Source organism: Pteropus medius, unplaced genomic scaffold (assembly GCF_902729225.1).
Source record: "Pteropus medius unplaced genomic scaffold, Ma_sr-lr_union100, whole genome shotgun sequence".
NCBI classification, from domain to species: Eukaryota; Metazoa; Chordata; class Mammalia; order Chiroptera; family Pteropodidae; genus Pteropus; species Pteropus medius.
Genome location: NW_024342647.1, coordinates 556,398 through 572,403, shown reverse-complemented (window position 1 = coordinate 572,403; position 16,006 = coordinate 556,398). Strand labels below are relative to the sequence as shown.

The 16,006-nt window shown below is 59.4% G+C and overlaps 1 protein-coding gene across 6 annotated transcripts in view; it reads left to right on the top strand.

The window, feature by feature from the left end:
- Window positions 1–16,006, top strand: part of DAB2IP (DAB2 interacting protein) — a 156,525-nt gene that overhangs the window by 121,528 nt on the left and 18,991 nt on the right. For all 6 annotated transcript variants that reach the window (XM_039866711.1, XM_039866715.1, XM_039866710.1 and 3 more), the window contains 5 exons: window positions 8,407–8,560; window positions 10,162–10,260; window positions 11,200–11,754; window positions 14,816–14,960; window positions 15,048–15,192. In XM_039866711.1, coding sequence (XP_039722645.1) covers window positions 8,407–8,560; window positions 10,162–10,260; window positions 11,200–11,754; window positions 14,816–14,960; window positions 15,048–15,192 — 1,098 coding nt within the window. The remainder of the gene's footprint in view (window positions 1–8,406; window positions 8,561–10,161; window positions 10,261–11,199; window positions 11,755–14,815; window positions 14,961–15,047; window positions 15,193–16,006) is intronic.

Sequence of the window (16,006 nt, the reverse complement as noted above, 5' to 3'; positions counted from 1 at the left end):
ACATCATCTCTCTGAGTTTCTGCCTTTGCTGAGGGCCCGGGAGCCTGTGGCTTGCTGACACAACCCTCTCCTGCTATTTTATTTCTGTCGAATGTCCCTAGCTGTCTTCTGCTTCCTGACAGTCTGGGAATCAGAGCTCTGAGGCCCCACTGGGACTTGCAGATACCAGGCTTTGGGAGCGATGCGGGGGTGGGGATTCCAGGGTCCCCAGGCTCAGTGCTGGCGTACTAAAGGTACTCAGTAACTATATACTGGGGCACTGGACTCACTAGCCCAGGCGTGGCGGGGGGAATTAGTATAATGAAGCTCCAGGAGGTCTGGCAGGAGATAAGGGTAGCCCGTTTGTCAGGTGAGGAAGCCGAAGTGCAGGAGAGGCGAACTAGAAGTCTACAGTCCCTTGGCCAAGAGCCCATTCCCCTTTCTGTCTTTGCTTCTTGTCTCCCTGAGGCCACAGAGCTCCTCTGTCCCAAGTGGTGGCTGGAGTTAGAGAAATAGCAGGGTTGGAGAGGAGCACTGGGGCTGGAACCAAGGGTGCCACCATTTGTTCCCAGATGTGTCTATTTTTCCTAAAATAGGGACTTTGAGGGACCTACTTGAAATGGCAACACTCTCCAGCCCGGTCTGGGAGGTGGTGGGTGGAGCGGCTGAGGTTCTCCGGGTCAGTTGGCAGAGGCTTTTGGAGAGCCCCCATGTGGGGAGGGTCTGCGGGGCTCTGCCTGCTGGGTGGACTGAGAGGTGTCTTAGAAATGTTAGTGGGCTAGGAGCATCCAGAAAAGTGATGCTCGGTGGGGCAGAATGCCCAGGAAAGGCGGAGCCACGGCTGGCCGCAGGGCTTGCTGTGTGGCAGGTTCCCCCTGTCATACCTAAGGTGCTGTCATCTCCATTTTACCATTGAGGAAACTGAGGCAAACTGGTTAATGTGACCAGAGTCACAGAGCTTTATGTTTATCCATGTGTGTTTCTAAAGAAAAGGGGAGGCCTCCCCACATTTGGTCATCAACCAGCATGGTCCCAGGAGCTGGGACTATGTTGACAAGTGACTGGTCCTTGGTTGAGGCAGGAAGCCCAGTGCCCAGGGATAGGGGAAGAGCGGTCCCCAGATCACCTCGTCGCCCTAACATGAATGCCTGCACAGCCCCAGGAGATTACATGGCATGGCTCCCAGGTCTTGCCTGCAGGGGAGAAGATGCCGCTTCTGCCCCTGCCCTCACATTCTGTGGGGGTGCCAGCTGAGCCTAGGAAGGCTTCCTGGAGGTGGATAGCTGGGAGGAATTAGCTAAGCCAGAGGAGAGGGGCAGTGGCTTGCTTGGGGAAAGGAAGTCATTGGTTTTCAGCGCATTTATTTTTTTATTTCATGATCCTTCCCCACTTGAGTCATGAGTCCCCTGGGCCTGGAGCAGCTGTCGGAGGTGTTTATGGCCCCGGGTGGGGGTGGGGGAACCAGTCAGAAACCAGTCCCACGCTGGGGCCCGGGGAATGCATGGGTATGTCCTCACATGTGAGGAGGAGACAGCACATACGGAGCCTGCAGTGAGGGAACACCTCGGCCTGGGCCTCGAACCCTTCTCAAGAGCTGTCCACATGGAGAAGCTGAGGACGAGCAGTCACGCTGAGGGCCCGCACTGTGCAGTGGGGTGCAGTACGGCTGCTCTGGGGTTTGAGTTCTAGATGCTGTACCCCTGGGGCTGGGGGGTGGCCTTTACTCAGGGTGACTGAGGGAGACTTAGGGTTTTGGGGTGTCGGCATCCCTAGTTTTTCTGAGCCATCAGGCCAGGCTTGGTGCTTTCTCCTGGGGACCGGAAGTGGGCAGAGAGCTGTCCCTACTCAGAAGCAGGAGGGGCACACGGCCCTCAACTCAGCCTCGCTTTGCCCAAATCTCATCCTATTCAATAAGTGTTCCTCACATTCTCTTCTTTTAAAATTCAGGGCACTTTGCTGTTCCACTGAGGTTTATGAATGTTTAAAAACTGCTTTGCGGTCCCCAAAGTAATTTGACAAGTCTGACAGCTATTGATTAAAAACCCAAAATTATTCAGGTTGCAGGAGGACTTGGGGGATTAGGCGGAAAGTTTTTTTGTTTCTTCTCTTTCCGTGTGCCCTTTGCCCCCTCTCTCCCCTACTGCAAAAAAAAAAAAAAAAAAAAATAAGTTGTGGGGAGTTGAGTGCATTCCAGAATATCTTTTGAAAACTCCATTAGGCTGCAGAATTATATGGAAAGGGTGGTGACGGGTATGGTCAGGATGCTGAGGGTGCCTCTCCTGTTCAGGGACCAGAACCAGCACCCCTGCATCCCTGGTCTGTCCCCAAGCCCTGCGGCCAGAGTGGCCAGGAAGCAGCAACGAGCTATCACTCCGACCATGTTACAGTGGAGGTGGTGGTGGGAATAGGGAGTCGTGGTAGTTAACAAATGGTCTCTTATATGTACAGGGAGCGGATGTGGGGGGTGGGTGCTTTCCGAAGTAGATCAGCAGCCTGGAGAGAGGAGGGAACCTGTTCAGGGCCATGCAGCGAGTCAGCGGGTCCAAGGGAAAGAGAGGTGGGCCCAAGGTCACATGCAGATTAAGGGCGTACCCGGACAGCAGCCTGCTGGGGCAGTGGGCCGACTGGCTGCCCGGCCTCCAGGACTGTCCCACAGAGGGTCATCTGGCCATCAGGATCCCAGCTTTCACTTCCGGGCCATGGGACCCGGCCAAGCACTCTCCTCTCCCAGCCTCGGTTTCCTTGGTTTCCTGAAGCTTCCTTCATCGAATCCCTTCAGTTAACCGGTGGAAGGGTCGTCCCATGAGCCAAGGCTCTTCAGACCTCTTTGCGCTCCTGCTCCCCCTTTCCAGTGGGGCGAGGCTGCCTTTCGTGCGGGGTTGCTGGGAGAAGGCTGTGCGTCGATGTGTGTACCTTGGTGAGAACACGTGCTAGTGCTTAGTAAATGGCTGTGAAGTCCAGGCTGTCACAGTGCCGGTCATTCAGGCAGCAAATGTGGGGCACCTCTGCGAGCCATAGCATGCGATGAGCTGCCCCGTGCTCCTGTCTTGGTTGCCAGGGTGTGGGCCCTCCTTTGCCAGCTCAGCCCTGTGGCGTCAAGGAGGAAACAGGCTCCCAGGGGTAGGGTGAGGGCAGGAGACCAGGCCCCTCCCAGCCCGGGGCTCAGCATGGGTATGGGGACAGGGTCACACTGGTTCCAGTGACTGCTAGGACGTGCCCCCTTGCCTTGGACTGAGAGAACCCTGGGCCAAGAGGGAACACGCTCCCAGGCCAGGCCCTGACATCCCAGGAAGACTTCCCAGGCATAGTGGCCAACCTCCCTGCCTTTTAAGGACAGGCCATGTCTCTCCAGGGCCTTGGGAGCCACCAGGCGGCTGCATTCTTCTCCCTTCCCCTGGGACCCTAGCTGGGCCAGGGGTGAGTGCTGGTCTTCTCAGCAAGCGGTTCCCAGGCTAGCATGGCAAGGCTGGGCCTGGGGAGGGATGGCTTTGCTGGACGTTCCGCGTGGGGCAGTGTCCTGTTTGTGTCCTGCCACTGGATTCCTAGGATGTGAGTCCCCTCACCCTGACAGTGTGCCAGGACCCGGGTCCTCCTACAATAGACAGATTTCTAGCACAGCTCCCTGGACCTGCCAGGCTGTGACAGGCAAAAGCACGGTTGGCACGTTCTGACCTGACTCCAGGGTCTGTCTGCAGGTCCTGCCAGCCCTCGGTTGGGCATCTCCTCTGTGGAGACTGACTTTATCCAGGATTTCTACCTCTTCCAGGCCTGGCGAAGGCAGTGGGCTGTGGCGTGGGACTACACAAGCTTGTGATGGGAGATGGGGTCGGGGGAGTCACAGGCACCCTCTTCTTCTCTTCACTTCAGAGAGTTAAGGGATTTTTGGTAGAAGTAGTTTGTCTCATTTTGCAGTTAGGGGAAACTGAGGCATGGAGAAGGTAAGGAATTTGGTCAGAGGAAAGGAACAGAGAATGGCCTGGGAAGTCCTTCTCGTCACCCCAAATGTCAGGAGTGTCACCTCCCTGAGAAACGTCAGCGGCAATAACAGGGTGTACATTCTGTCTCAGCCTTGTCCACAGCTGTACCCCATTTTTTTTTTTAAGTGTATAAACTATTTATTATCAGAAAAAGCCTACAGATTTTCTTCTTAGACACACCCACAATCCGGCAAAAAAACAAACAAACAAACAAAAAACACTACAGCAGTGTCTGGCAAGTGACTAGAATTGATCAAAGGGGACTGGAACTATCACAGGTGACTGAGGAGGGTCACCGGCGTTTACTCCTCCTCTCCTGGGCATCTCCCCCATGTCTCGTTTGATGCTTACAGCAGCCCTCTGTGGAAGGCATGTCATTGTCCCCACCCACGGATGGCAAAACTGAGGCTCGGAGAGTTGACTTAAAAGTATTCAAGTTTGAGTGTTTTACAAGGATCGGAGACTAAATTTACTCCTACAGCCAGGCACCGTTGACCCTAGGCCCTTCTGCCTGTTCCCAGCTGCAGGGTGTGCATGTGTGTGCGTGTGTGTGTGTGTGCGTGTGTGCGCACGCACATGTATGTACACTCCTGGGGCTCACTCTGCTGCACGCCTGGCCTGTGACTCCAGCAGTGGGCCAGCACTGTGACCCTAGCAGTGCAGGCATCTCCTCCGTAGCAAAGTCTCCCAGCTCCTGTTTGCACACCTCCGGAGACGGTACCCGCTCCCTCTAAAACCAAACTAGCCTGGCCCCTTTGGGGACAGCTGTGACGGAGCTGGAATTGGCCTCTCCTGGCCCCAGCCCTGCCCACTGGGGGCATGCAGGGCAGCACCCTCTGCCCCTTTGAGATTTGGCGGGTAACTCTGAGCCTCACTTTCCAGGCTGTACAGCCCCTTTTAACTCACTCCGCCCGTAGCTGAGAACATCCTCTCCATGTCAGATAGGGCTTTTTGGTTATTGCACGTTTTGTTTTTTGGTCTCCTCCCTCCTTAAAATAATGAGGAATTTGCTAAACTTCTGTGTCACTAACCTTTCAAGAGAAAAAAAGATGGAGTTGAAAAATAGCTCGTGGGTTGGCTGGAAGGCTATCAGATAAGGCCATGGCCCAGGAGCTAGGACAATGTCCCCTTGTTCCCGCTCCCTGGCCTTCACAATGAGCTGCTGTTGATGCCTGGCTGTATCTCCAGCAGCAGCTCTGCCTGCGCCCGCCCGCCACGCTTCCTAGGCTCCTGGGCCCTCTGCCCCAGCCAGCCCCCCTGGCTCTTCCTCCTGGACCTGGAATGAGTGGGTCACAGTGAGCACGTCAGCTGCATCTGGGCCTTTCCCTGCCTGTCGCCTATGGGGAGATGGAAAGGCGAGCCTTGCGCTGATGGAGTTGGTCTTAAACTCTGCTGATCGGGGTTAGCTGCTTGCCACCTGGGCACGCCACCTGGCCTTTCCGAGGTGTGGAGCCTCAGTCCGGACGGGTGGTCATGAGAATCAGGCGGGGAGACAGCTGGAAAGGGGCGTGGAGTGGGGCCCAGCCACACAGCCTGGGTGTGAGCTCTTGTTTGTCTGCACAGACCAAGGCAGCATGGTGGTGGTGGCATTCGGCCTGGGCTTTGAAAACTGAGAAGGAAGGATTTTGTCAGGCCGAGAAGGTGGGGGTGGGGAGGGGGGATGGTACGGGTTCAGGAAACAGCGTGGGCATAGGCCTCCAGAGAGGGAGGAAGTTCGTGCTGGTGAGGCCACGTTGGGTCGAGGGGCCAGTCTGGTGGGAGGGTGCTGCTCTGGCCTAGACGGAATAAGCCAGTGGGGCACCCCTGCCTGGCTGTCCCCAAGCTCTGGCCAAGACAGCTCTCAGTAGTAGGGCAGGTCTCACGACCCTGTGGCCTTGGCTCTCCCATCTGTGACCGGGGAGTCATGGCATTCCCCCGTCCTGGGAAGCGTGAGGATTCCACGCTGCCACACCGGGCAGCAGTCAGAGCCTGGCCCTCCACTCTGCAGGAGCAGCCACATCCTCCCACTTGGAGAAGTCCTGGGAGCTGGGGAGGGCCAAGTCCGTCCAGCTGCAGCCAGGATGCCTTCACGTGAGCTTGCCACAGCCCTCTGTTCAGCCAGGAACCGTCCTAGTGAGGCCTGGGCCAGCTGGGGCATGTTCGTGGGGAAGGAAGAGGAGGATTCTGCAGCCACAGGCTCCAGGCTCTGGCTGCTTTGGGGTCTGGCCCGGGCCTGCTGGGCTCTTGGCTATGGAACCAGGGCCCCTTGGGTCTCCCCGGGCAGACTCAGCCCACTGAACTGCAACTCCCTTTCCTGTCCCCAGCCAGCCCGTTCAGGCGCCCTGGGCAGGAGGCAGCCCCAGCGTGCCAGCTCCTACCTTTGCACTTCCTGGACGCCTTCTCCACCCGCCCTGACTCCCAGCAGGAGTTTCTGGGCTGGGCCAGAAAGCAGCTTGATCCCCGACCTGTAGCCTGGGTTGTCAGCCCTGGATGGCAGGCCTCGGGGACTGTGGGTCCCAGTTGTTCCTAGGCCGGTGACTTCCTCAGCATCTGAGGGAGGGCTTTTCTTGCACTGAGGTATGAAGCCACATCTGGGGGCCTGGGGTCTGCCCTGCGAGGTGGGTGGCCCAAGGCGGAATCTCAACTGAGGGACAGCAGACCCACCTTTGGCATTGGTCAGTGCCGTGATGGGGGAGGAGACGGCCACTTGAACAGGGAGCGCTTGGAGGATGCTCATCGGGGGAAAAGCCTAGCGTGGGGTGACGTGGCAGGCCTCGGTGCATGTGTGTGAGACGCTGCCTCCCAGAGAGAGGGCGCTGAAGGAACCGAGGCACCCCAGCTACGATGCCGGGGCTTTGGGCCTCACTGAGGAGTTCCACACGTGGGCCCTGCGGGGTTCGGGTTGGTTCTGACCTGCTTTCAGCCTCCCTTGTGGCCTTCCTCTGGTCTGTCCATTACCTCAGAGCTTTCAGAAGTCCCGCTTGAGGCCAATAATATGGTTTAAGTGATCTGAGTTCTACCACGTGCTAGTTTCGTGCTAGGCATGGGGGCACAGTTGAGGGGATACTGACTGGGTCTCTTGGGTTGGGATGTGGGGTCCCCAAGGGCTGGGGTCCCAGTTCTGGTTCTTACTCCCATGCAGTGCCTAGCACAGGACTCCATGTTGGTGTGTGCTGTTGCCATGGAGATGTGGAGTTTGGGGTGGAGGGTGGCCTCTGTTAGCCTGTGAGGCCCTCTGGGCAGGGCCTGTCTGCTTGTCTCTGGTCTCCTGAGCCCACACATAGTGGTCTCAGTCCGCTTTACCTTTGTCGGTCACGGAAGCAGGTTACAGAGTGTATGCCCTACGGAGAAGTGTGTGGTGACCCTGCCAGGCCTCCCTGACCTGAGATTTGGGGTGTTCGGTGAGGCAAGGAGAGAATGATGGACTGAGACTTGGGCTTGGAGGCCAGGAGCTGAAAGGCAGAGGGGAAGGAGGGCCGGGCGAGCTAAGCCCAGGCCAGGTTCTATGGACATGAGTGGGGCCAGGGCCTGGGCAGCTTCTGTGCCAGGGGCGGGCTCAGGCCTGCCTGGTCTGCAGGCTTTTCCTGTGCCCCAGCTGTGGGAGGGGGCTCCAGTAGGCACTGCGGTGTGCTGTTCCAGAAAGGGACATTCAGACCTCTCCGAGGTAGACTCTACCAGGCACTGGTGCAGGTGCCATCCGAGGCACTTCCCATGTCATGTGCTGAGGAAACCAAGGCTTAGAGATGGCGGTGGTTTGCCCAGGGCCACATAGCAGGTGGCAGTGGGGCCACGTCTGTCAGCCAGTCTGGGTTCAGGCTCCTTTTGGGCACCAGGTGGCGTCCACTACCTCTGCCCTTTGTGCCTGCGTTGAGCCCACTGACCCTGGCCTGGGCCCTGAAACCCCGGCACATGGACCCAGCCCGAGTCTCGGCACCTCGAGTACTGTGCAGACTGCTGCATCCCCGCCGGCTTGAGCCTCACTGTCCTTATCTGTAAAATGGGTGCAGCAGAGGTCCCGGGGGCTCTCTGCCTCACGTGGGGCTGGGGGTAGAGTGGGATGGTGTATGAGAAAGGGTTTTATCGGCACTGACATTCTGGACAATGAGGACTGCTCTGATCTCTGACAGGGTGCCGGGCTGAGGGGAGGGGAATGGGGAAGGCGGCCTGGGTGGGGTCACTTCTTTCCCCTGGGTCCCCACACTCAATGCTGACTCAGCTCCTGAGCAGTGTCCTTGTCTTCGGCCACTTATTCCCTTAGAGTCCAAACCGCTTACCCAGAGTCCTGCGAAGGGAAGGGACTGATGATGGGTCTGGGGTGCCAGCACCGCAGCGCCCCTCCCCCACGCCTGCCTCAGCTGAAAGGGCTGAGTTGAGAGGGCAGTGATTGCCTGGAGGAGAGGGGAAGGGAAGGAGCAGGGCAGGGGAGGGGAGTGGCAGGCCCAGCCCGACACACCTGTCACCCACCCTGCAGGTCCCATCTGATGCCGAGGCTGAAGGAGTCTCGCTCCCACGAGTCCCTGCTCAGCCCCAGCAGCGCGGTGGAGGCTCTGGACCTCAGCATGGAGGAGGAGGTGGTCATCAAGCCTGTGCACAGCAGCATCCTGGGCCAGGACTACTGCTTCGAGGTGGGTCAAGCTCGTGGCAGCTGGACGCCGGTGGCCTCTCCTGGCCAGGCCTGGTCTTCTCCAGACACCCTCATGGGGTATTTGGTGACCTCAGCTTTAGAACAATGGCTATAATCGGCTCATAGCTTTTGACTCCCAGGAGACCAGGTGGAGCTGGGAAGTGGGGGCCCTGGGGATGGACCAGCACTATCCTCCATACTGGTGAGAGCAGGAGACTCTGGGAGAGGTGAAAGGGGCTAGAAGCCCATGAGACTTGCTCCAGTCCCAGGGCCCGTGTCTCAAGCCTGCTCACCCTCCTTAGAAGCCCCCCAAATGCATTGTGATGGTGGAGAGTGCCCCCCTTTCTGGGCCAGTCTCCCCGCTCTAAAGTGAGCCAGAACCTTTTCTGCCCTAGCCTTCTGTGACCCAAGATTTGAGAGCAAGCAGAGGGCAGCAGCCCAAGCTGGTGGGGCTGTACCTGGGGATCACGCGTCTAGCCCCTCACTGTAGAGAGGGGAATCTGAGGTCCAGAGAAGGCAAGATGTCAGAGGTCATTCAAACCTGAGGTCCAGCCGGGACTCGGGCGATGGATGTCGCAGGGGTTCCTGGAGGTCGCTCGTTGCTTCTCGTTACTCATGTTCTCTTCCCACCTCGCCCCCCACTCCCACCCGCAAAGATCTTGGCATCGTTAGGGGAGCTCTCCGATAGGAGAACGAGCCTGCTAATGAAAGTCAGCTCCTCGGGGACTAGTGTGGCAACCTCCTGGCATCCGCCCCACCCCTGTGCCTGCTGTTTCCGGTTCGAGACTCCTGGTCCAGCCCGGTTCCATCTGGGCTCTGGCTTCGTTGCCTGGGACGGACTGAAGATAGTGCCTGGGCATGGAAGGCTGGGGTACCCACAGCAAGGGGTTCCCACAGCAGGGGGCTCGTGCAGGCCCTTGAGCAGCTAGATAGGGAGTATGGTTCTCACTGTCGAGCTCTTGGCGTGGTGCCAGGGGCAGCGGACCAGAGTAGGTGCAGCTTGGGCTGGGCGCGCTCGCCTGGAGGGGACCGGGGGATAAGTGAGTGTCCCACAGCAGGGGAAGGGGAAGGGTTCCAGGCAGGAGGACCCCAGGGCCCAGCACACCCAGACAGCCCAATTCTCATTTCTCTAGTCCCTGTCACTTAGCTAAAGAGATGTCACTGTCGCTTAGCTAAAGAGAACTGGCAGAAGGTATCAGCTAAGGATGGGTGATCCTTGCGCCTACCTGTGGCTCCACCTGAAGAGGGAGCCTCAGGTTAAGCATTGCCCTCTGACCCAGGCAGGCGTCCCCGGCCTTCTCGCTTCCCGTCTCTGGGAGAGTGAGGTTGGAGTCAGAAAGGTCCTCTCCTAACCACGAGAGGACGCTGAGGCAGGGGCGAGGAGCCAGGACCAGGTGCCAGGCAGTGCAGGGCCGGGCCACCCTCCTGTCCCTGGGACAGTGGTCTCAGCGCACCACCCGCAAACACGAAATAAAGGGGTCATTCTGAGCCTTGTTCTGCCTCCCTGAGGTTGTGCTGCAGACCCAGTGGCCGAAGCCCCCCAAGCCCCAAAGGTCCCCGGTCGTGCCCACCCTGTGACACGGTCCTTTCCGTCCCCCACAGGTGACAACATCATCAGGAAGCAAGTGCTTCTCCTGCCGGTCAGCAGCCGAGCGGGATAAGTGGATGGAGAACCTGCGGCGTGCGGTGCACCCCAACAAGGTAGGCCTGTACCCCCTCTCACCAAAGCCGGGGGGGTGAGGTTAGACTCAGACTCCGACATGAGGGTGCAGGGGCGGGGGGCTCTGGTGGCTGGGGTGGAGGTGGGACAGTCTGTGTAGAGACAGGGCCTGCGTGGGCAGTAGGTTTGGGCCCTGGAAGCGGGGTTCTGGTTGGCCAGACTGACTCGGGTGCTGTGGGCCTCGGTGCTCGAAGCACACGCAGCAGGCTGGGCCAGAGAACAATATAGGCGATTCGGGAATTGGGTGCTGGTGCCCTTCTGCCTGGATCTTTGGTTTACCCCTTCCCCCCTGACCAGTTCTTGCTCACCTATCCAGTATCAGCTTAGACATCTGTCCTGCCCTCCAGGTGAGCACCACTGGCCCAGGCTGGTACCCTCCTCTCTGTTTCCACTACCCTCTGGGCTTCCCCCATCAGGTGCATGGGACCCCAGGTGTAATCTCCTGCTTCTGCCTTCCTGGCTGACTCGAAGGCCTGGGCTGAGTCCCAGTCACCGTAACATCACTACAGAAGGGGCCTTAGCAGTGATTACCTCTTACGCAACTTTACAAACTCCAGAAGAGCTTATGAATGGCACGGTGGCCTGCCAAGTGTCAAGCACTGTGCTAACCTCTTACTTCATCTCTCACTATTTATTTTTGTTTTCTAAAGAAGGGAACTGAGGCTTAGATTAAGTCCCATGCCCAGGGTCAGTGAGCTAGCACAAGGCAGAGCAGAGACGCAGCCCCATGTCTGTCAGACTCCAGAGCTGTCCCCAGCCCACCCCACGTCCTGTCGGTGCCTGGGCCCCCTGCACCAGCTGTCAGGGTCCCCCCGGACCTGAGAGTGCTCCCCGGCTCCAGGCTGGACGGTGGGCAGGTGGCTGGACGGTGGGCAGGTGGCTGGCCCCGCAGTGACCAGGGTTTCCCTGTGCCTGTGCAGGACAACAGCCGGCGTGTGGAGCACATCCTGAAGCTATGGGTGATCGAGGCCAAGGACCTGCCGGCCAAGAAGAAGTACCTGTGTGAGCTGTGCCTGGACGACGTGCTCTATGCCCGCACCACGGGCAAGCTCAAGACGGACAATGTCTTCTGGGGCGAGCACTTTGAGTTCCACAACCTGCCCCCCCTGCGTACTGTCACCGTCCACCTATACCGGGAAACTGACAAGAAGAAGAAGAAGGAACGCAACAGTTACCTGGGCCTGGTGAGCCTGCCCGCCGCCTCGGTGGCTGGGCGGCAGTTCGTGGAAAAGTGGTACCCAGTGGTGACGCCTAACCCCAAGGGCGGCAAGGGCCCCGGGCCCATGATCCGCATCAAGGCGCGCTACCAGACCATCACCATCCTGCCCATGGAGATGTACAAGGAGTTTGCCGAGCACATCACCAACCACTACCTGGGGCTGTGTGCAGCCCTCGAGCCCATCCTCAGTGCCAAGACCAAGGAAGAGATGGCGTCGGCCCTGGTGCACATCCTGCAGAGCACGGGCAAGGTGAAGGTGCGTGCTCGGGCCCAGGGCAGGACCCCTCATGTTGCATGGCCCTGTGGAAAGGCCTGGTGACGCACTAAGTTACCTGCGGTTCCCCACGTTCACGTCGTGGATTTCAGCCCTAAAAGTCAAGTGGGCCCCCTAAACCCGAGTCGCATCGTAGAGTCGGGGCTTCATGCTCCTGCCCCGTGTTTCAGCTGATCACAGGGGCGCAGGTATGGAGCATTAGATAGGATGGCAGCTTGTAGTCGGGAAGTAGGTTTTAAGGGCCTCCCCCACTGCCCCATTGGGCTGGTCCCTCAGGCTCAAAGGGAGTAGGTCACGGGGCCAGCCTTTCCCAGCACAGGGGACCCAGTGACCCAGACACGCATGTCCAGTGAGGGGTTGAGTTTGGTTGACATCCCCAACTGATGACCACCAGGGTACAGCCACTATCGTAGCCCTAGCCTCACCCCTGTCACGCCTAGACACACAGATACACGGTCACTTCTATAGCCATTTGATAGTCAGCCAGCCATGGCTGTCATCGTCCCCAGCTCCAGAGCCTACAAATAGTGCCTGTCTAAAGCCATCCAGGCAGGCCATGCTGCAGGGCTAGGGGGGACCAGCTGTCTCCTCCCCACCTCTGACCCTCCACTCCCCGCCAGACCAGGCCCCCGTAACCCCCACCCACCTGGTGTTAGAGGGAAGTGGGCTCCTTCAGGAATGCTCCCCATCACCTTCCCACCCAGCACAGTGGAGAACGGTTCTGTGGGCTTCCAGGACAGACCGTCCCCCGTCTCCACCCTGCCTCCTTCCTTGTGGGGAGCTGCCTGGGGGTGCCGTGGAGGAGGATTGGACGGAGGTTCACCCACGTTGCAGAGGGCCTCGAGGGCTGGCCTCAGGAGTTGGGCCTTTGCCCTCTAGACGTGGTGTGGCCTGAGAGCCAAATGGCCTGCGTGGGGTGAGGGACTGCCCTGTGCCGGGGTCAGGGGAGGCACAGGTGGGGGCCAGGCCGCGGGTCCTCAGGGCAGAGCCCAGGGTGCATGACTGCATCGAGCCGACCTCTTACCTGTTCCCAGAGGCCCTGGAGAGGGTCGGCCGGGGCTGGAGGTCCCCGGCTGCCTTCCTGCTCTCAAGCCCCACTGCCCTTTGGGCTGGAGGTGTGCAGCGAGTGTGGGACCAGGGAGAGAAACAGCAGGCGCTCGGTCTCCACGCCATCGGACTACCTCCTTCCCCCACCTCCAGCCTTCCAGCCCGACTGGGCCAGGCCGCCAGGGGGCCCTCTGGCTGTACTGTCCTTAGTGTCCCAGTCAGCAGTGGGATGGGTGCTGGGAAACAGCTAATCGAGGGTGGCGTGAGGCTTGAGTGGGTCCTTTTCCGCTGCGATGTCTGTTCTTTTAGTACCTGGCCGCTGAGGGCCGGGCTGGCTTGGGAAGCTGACTCCAGTCTGAAGGGGCTTTGCTCTTGGGGCTCCCCACTTAGACAAGAGGCGAATCAAGGTGCTCGTGGAGGGAGGCGGCAGCCAGGGTCCAGCCTCCCCTGTGGCCCTCAGTGGGGAGTACGGAGCAGTGGGCGGAAGGACAGAAAGTAACTCATGCTGCTGGGTGACTGACATCTGGTGCCCCCTCTGTTCCCAGAACTTGGGAACTATGGGGTGTTCTTGGTGGGGGCAGAGCTCCCCTCCCCAGGCTCTGCTCTCCTGGCCGTGACCTTTCAGAGTCCCTGTCCCTGGACTTCTCCCTACCACCCCCTCTCCCTGAGGTGCAGCGAGAGGAACAAGGCCTGGAGAGCAGGAGACCTGGGCCCGCTGTGTGGCCACAGCCTGTTCTGTGCCTGTTCCCCACGTCGAGTCCTAGCTCTAAAGGGAGCACCACCTCATCCCTGCCTGGGCCCAGCACCCACCCAGGAGTTCGGGAAGGCCCGCGGGCATGAGCAGGATGTGCAGTACTTACCTCTGTTTCTGCATGTCCAGAGAAGGGACTCTGCATGTCATCTGTATGTCAGGAAGGGCTTCAGGCTGTGTGGTCCTTAGAGAAGCCAGCAGTAGCTTCCCCGGACCCTCCTGTCCCTCTTTTGGCCAGCAGGGTCTTCTGCGCCTAGGTCTCTGTTCTGTATTTCAAAAGGCCACTTGTGATATCAGAGGGACCCAGAGTTGTGCACACCAGAAACCCTGGCCCACGCTGGCCACCTTGCAGCCTCTGTGCCGGGTGTTCCCTACCCTGCCCTTCGCCCTCCCCTGCGTCTCCAGCTCCCTGCCTGTCTCCTCCTCTGCCCCGAACCCCAGGGTTGGCTGTGGGCGAGAGGAGGCAGGGGCTTTAGAGGGAGGGAATCCCCACCTGGGCAGTCCAGCTTCCCAGTCAGGAGGGAAAGTGTGGGCTCAGGCTCCCTGCCCGTGGGACTGGCGAGCTCATCAGCGTAGCAGCTGCCCTCCAGAGAAGTCTGGGGCACACCACAGTGAGGAGCTGCTGCTCTGGGTTTGCCAGGTGGCCAGTAGTGCCACTGCCTATCCACCCGGGCCAAGGTCCCTACTCTCACCATCTGAGCACTGGCTCACTGCTCGGTGACACGCCTGCCTCTGCCTCTCTCTCGTTCTTCTTTGAGGGACCACACAGAATGAGTCTGTCTGGTATGGGAGACCCCATCGGAGTAACAGGTAGATAGTGGCAGCTGCTCGTACGATGGAGGGAAGATGGCCTGTTTATCCTCTTTGGCCCCAGTGGTGATGGCAGCGGTTGGGGGAGTTCTGCTCCCGTTATCCAGCCAGGCCTGGTCAGGACCGAGCAGGGATTTGAGTCCAGCCGGTCTGGCTATGATACGGGGACCTCATGTTCTTGCAGCATGTTTTTTGCCCAGGTCTGCTTCCCGATCCCTGGACCCAGCTTTGATGTCACCAGTGATGGGCATCCCCCCTAACCAGGTTGCCCTACCCTCACTCCCTGGCCAACCCCATGGATGGGCACCAGCGTCTTGACGATGGAACAGTGTTGAGAAGCAAGGTCTTCTCTTGGCCAGGGAGCAGGTCTGGAATCCTAGGGTGCTGCCTGCCAGGCCTGCTCGGGTCCAGTCTCCTCACTGTCTGCCTCCCCAGGACTTCCTGACGGACCTGATGATGTCAGAGGTGGACCGCTGTGGGGACAACGAGCACCTCATCTTCCGGGAGAACACTCTGGCCACCAAGGCCATCGAGGAGTACCTCAAGCTGGTGGGCCAGAAGTACCTTCAGGATGCGCTAGGTAGGGAGGGTGAGGCCGGCAGGCGGGCAGAGGGCGAGGCATGCCCACCAGGTCCTCACTGCCTACTCCTTGCCCTCCTGGCCACAGGCGAGTTCATCAAAGCGCTGTATGAGTCGGACGAGAACTGCGAAGTGGACCCAAGCAAGTGCTCGGCCGCCGACCTCCCCGAGCACCAGGGCAACCTCAAGATGTGCTGCGAGCTGGCCTTCTGCAAGATCATCAACTCCTACTGGTCAGTGCTGCCTCGGGCTCTACTGCCCAGCGCCTCCCCTCTGACCCGTCCTACATCAGGGTGTCCACAGTGTGCCAGGCCCTGCGCTAGGCTTGCATGCGGTGTGCTGATTCAGACAGCTTGGCGAGGAGGCTCTGTTCCCCTTGTGCCTGATTTCATGAACAGGAGAGCTGAGGCTTAATGAGAGAGTAATTGACATGCTTGCTGCCTCTCAGCTTCAAAGCGGTGGCTCTGGGGTTGAAACCCACCCTCTGCCTGAGCCTGCAGAGTCTTGCTGGGCTGCCAGGCCCCCCATCCTGGTCCTTTTCGGGCTCTCTGTGTACCCGGTGCTGCTGTAGGTGATGGGGCTGCACAGGGGGTGACATTGACTGATAAGGCCCTGCTTGGCACGTGCCTGGGGTGGGTGGAGGGCTTACCTCCTCATCTGCCCATAGGAGCTTGACGCTTCATCAGAGGCTTGTGATCGGGCCCGGGAGGGGCTATGCGGGGGCCTGGACAGCGGGCAGGCCTCCCGCCTGCACTGCGGAGAATAAGAGAGGACTGGGCTTTAAGTCGAGCAGAGGGCTGCAGGGCTGGGTGGAGCGGACCGCTCAGACAGGACCGCGGCCGAGCCAGAATCGGTACCTGGGCTGCTGCCTTCAAGGCTGGCGGCCCGTGTGCCTGCTTGCTCCTGGGGCATGTGTGTCTGGTGGGCACCTGGCCTGGTGCAGAGCACAGCCTCGTTACGGTGTGGCGTGCACAGCTGTCTGGAGTGGGGACCTTGCTGTCAGCCCCAAGCACTGTGGTTATTTTCACACTGAAGGAGCTGCCCGGA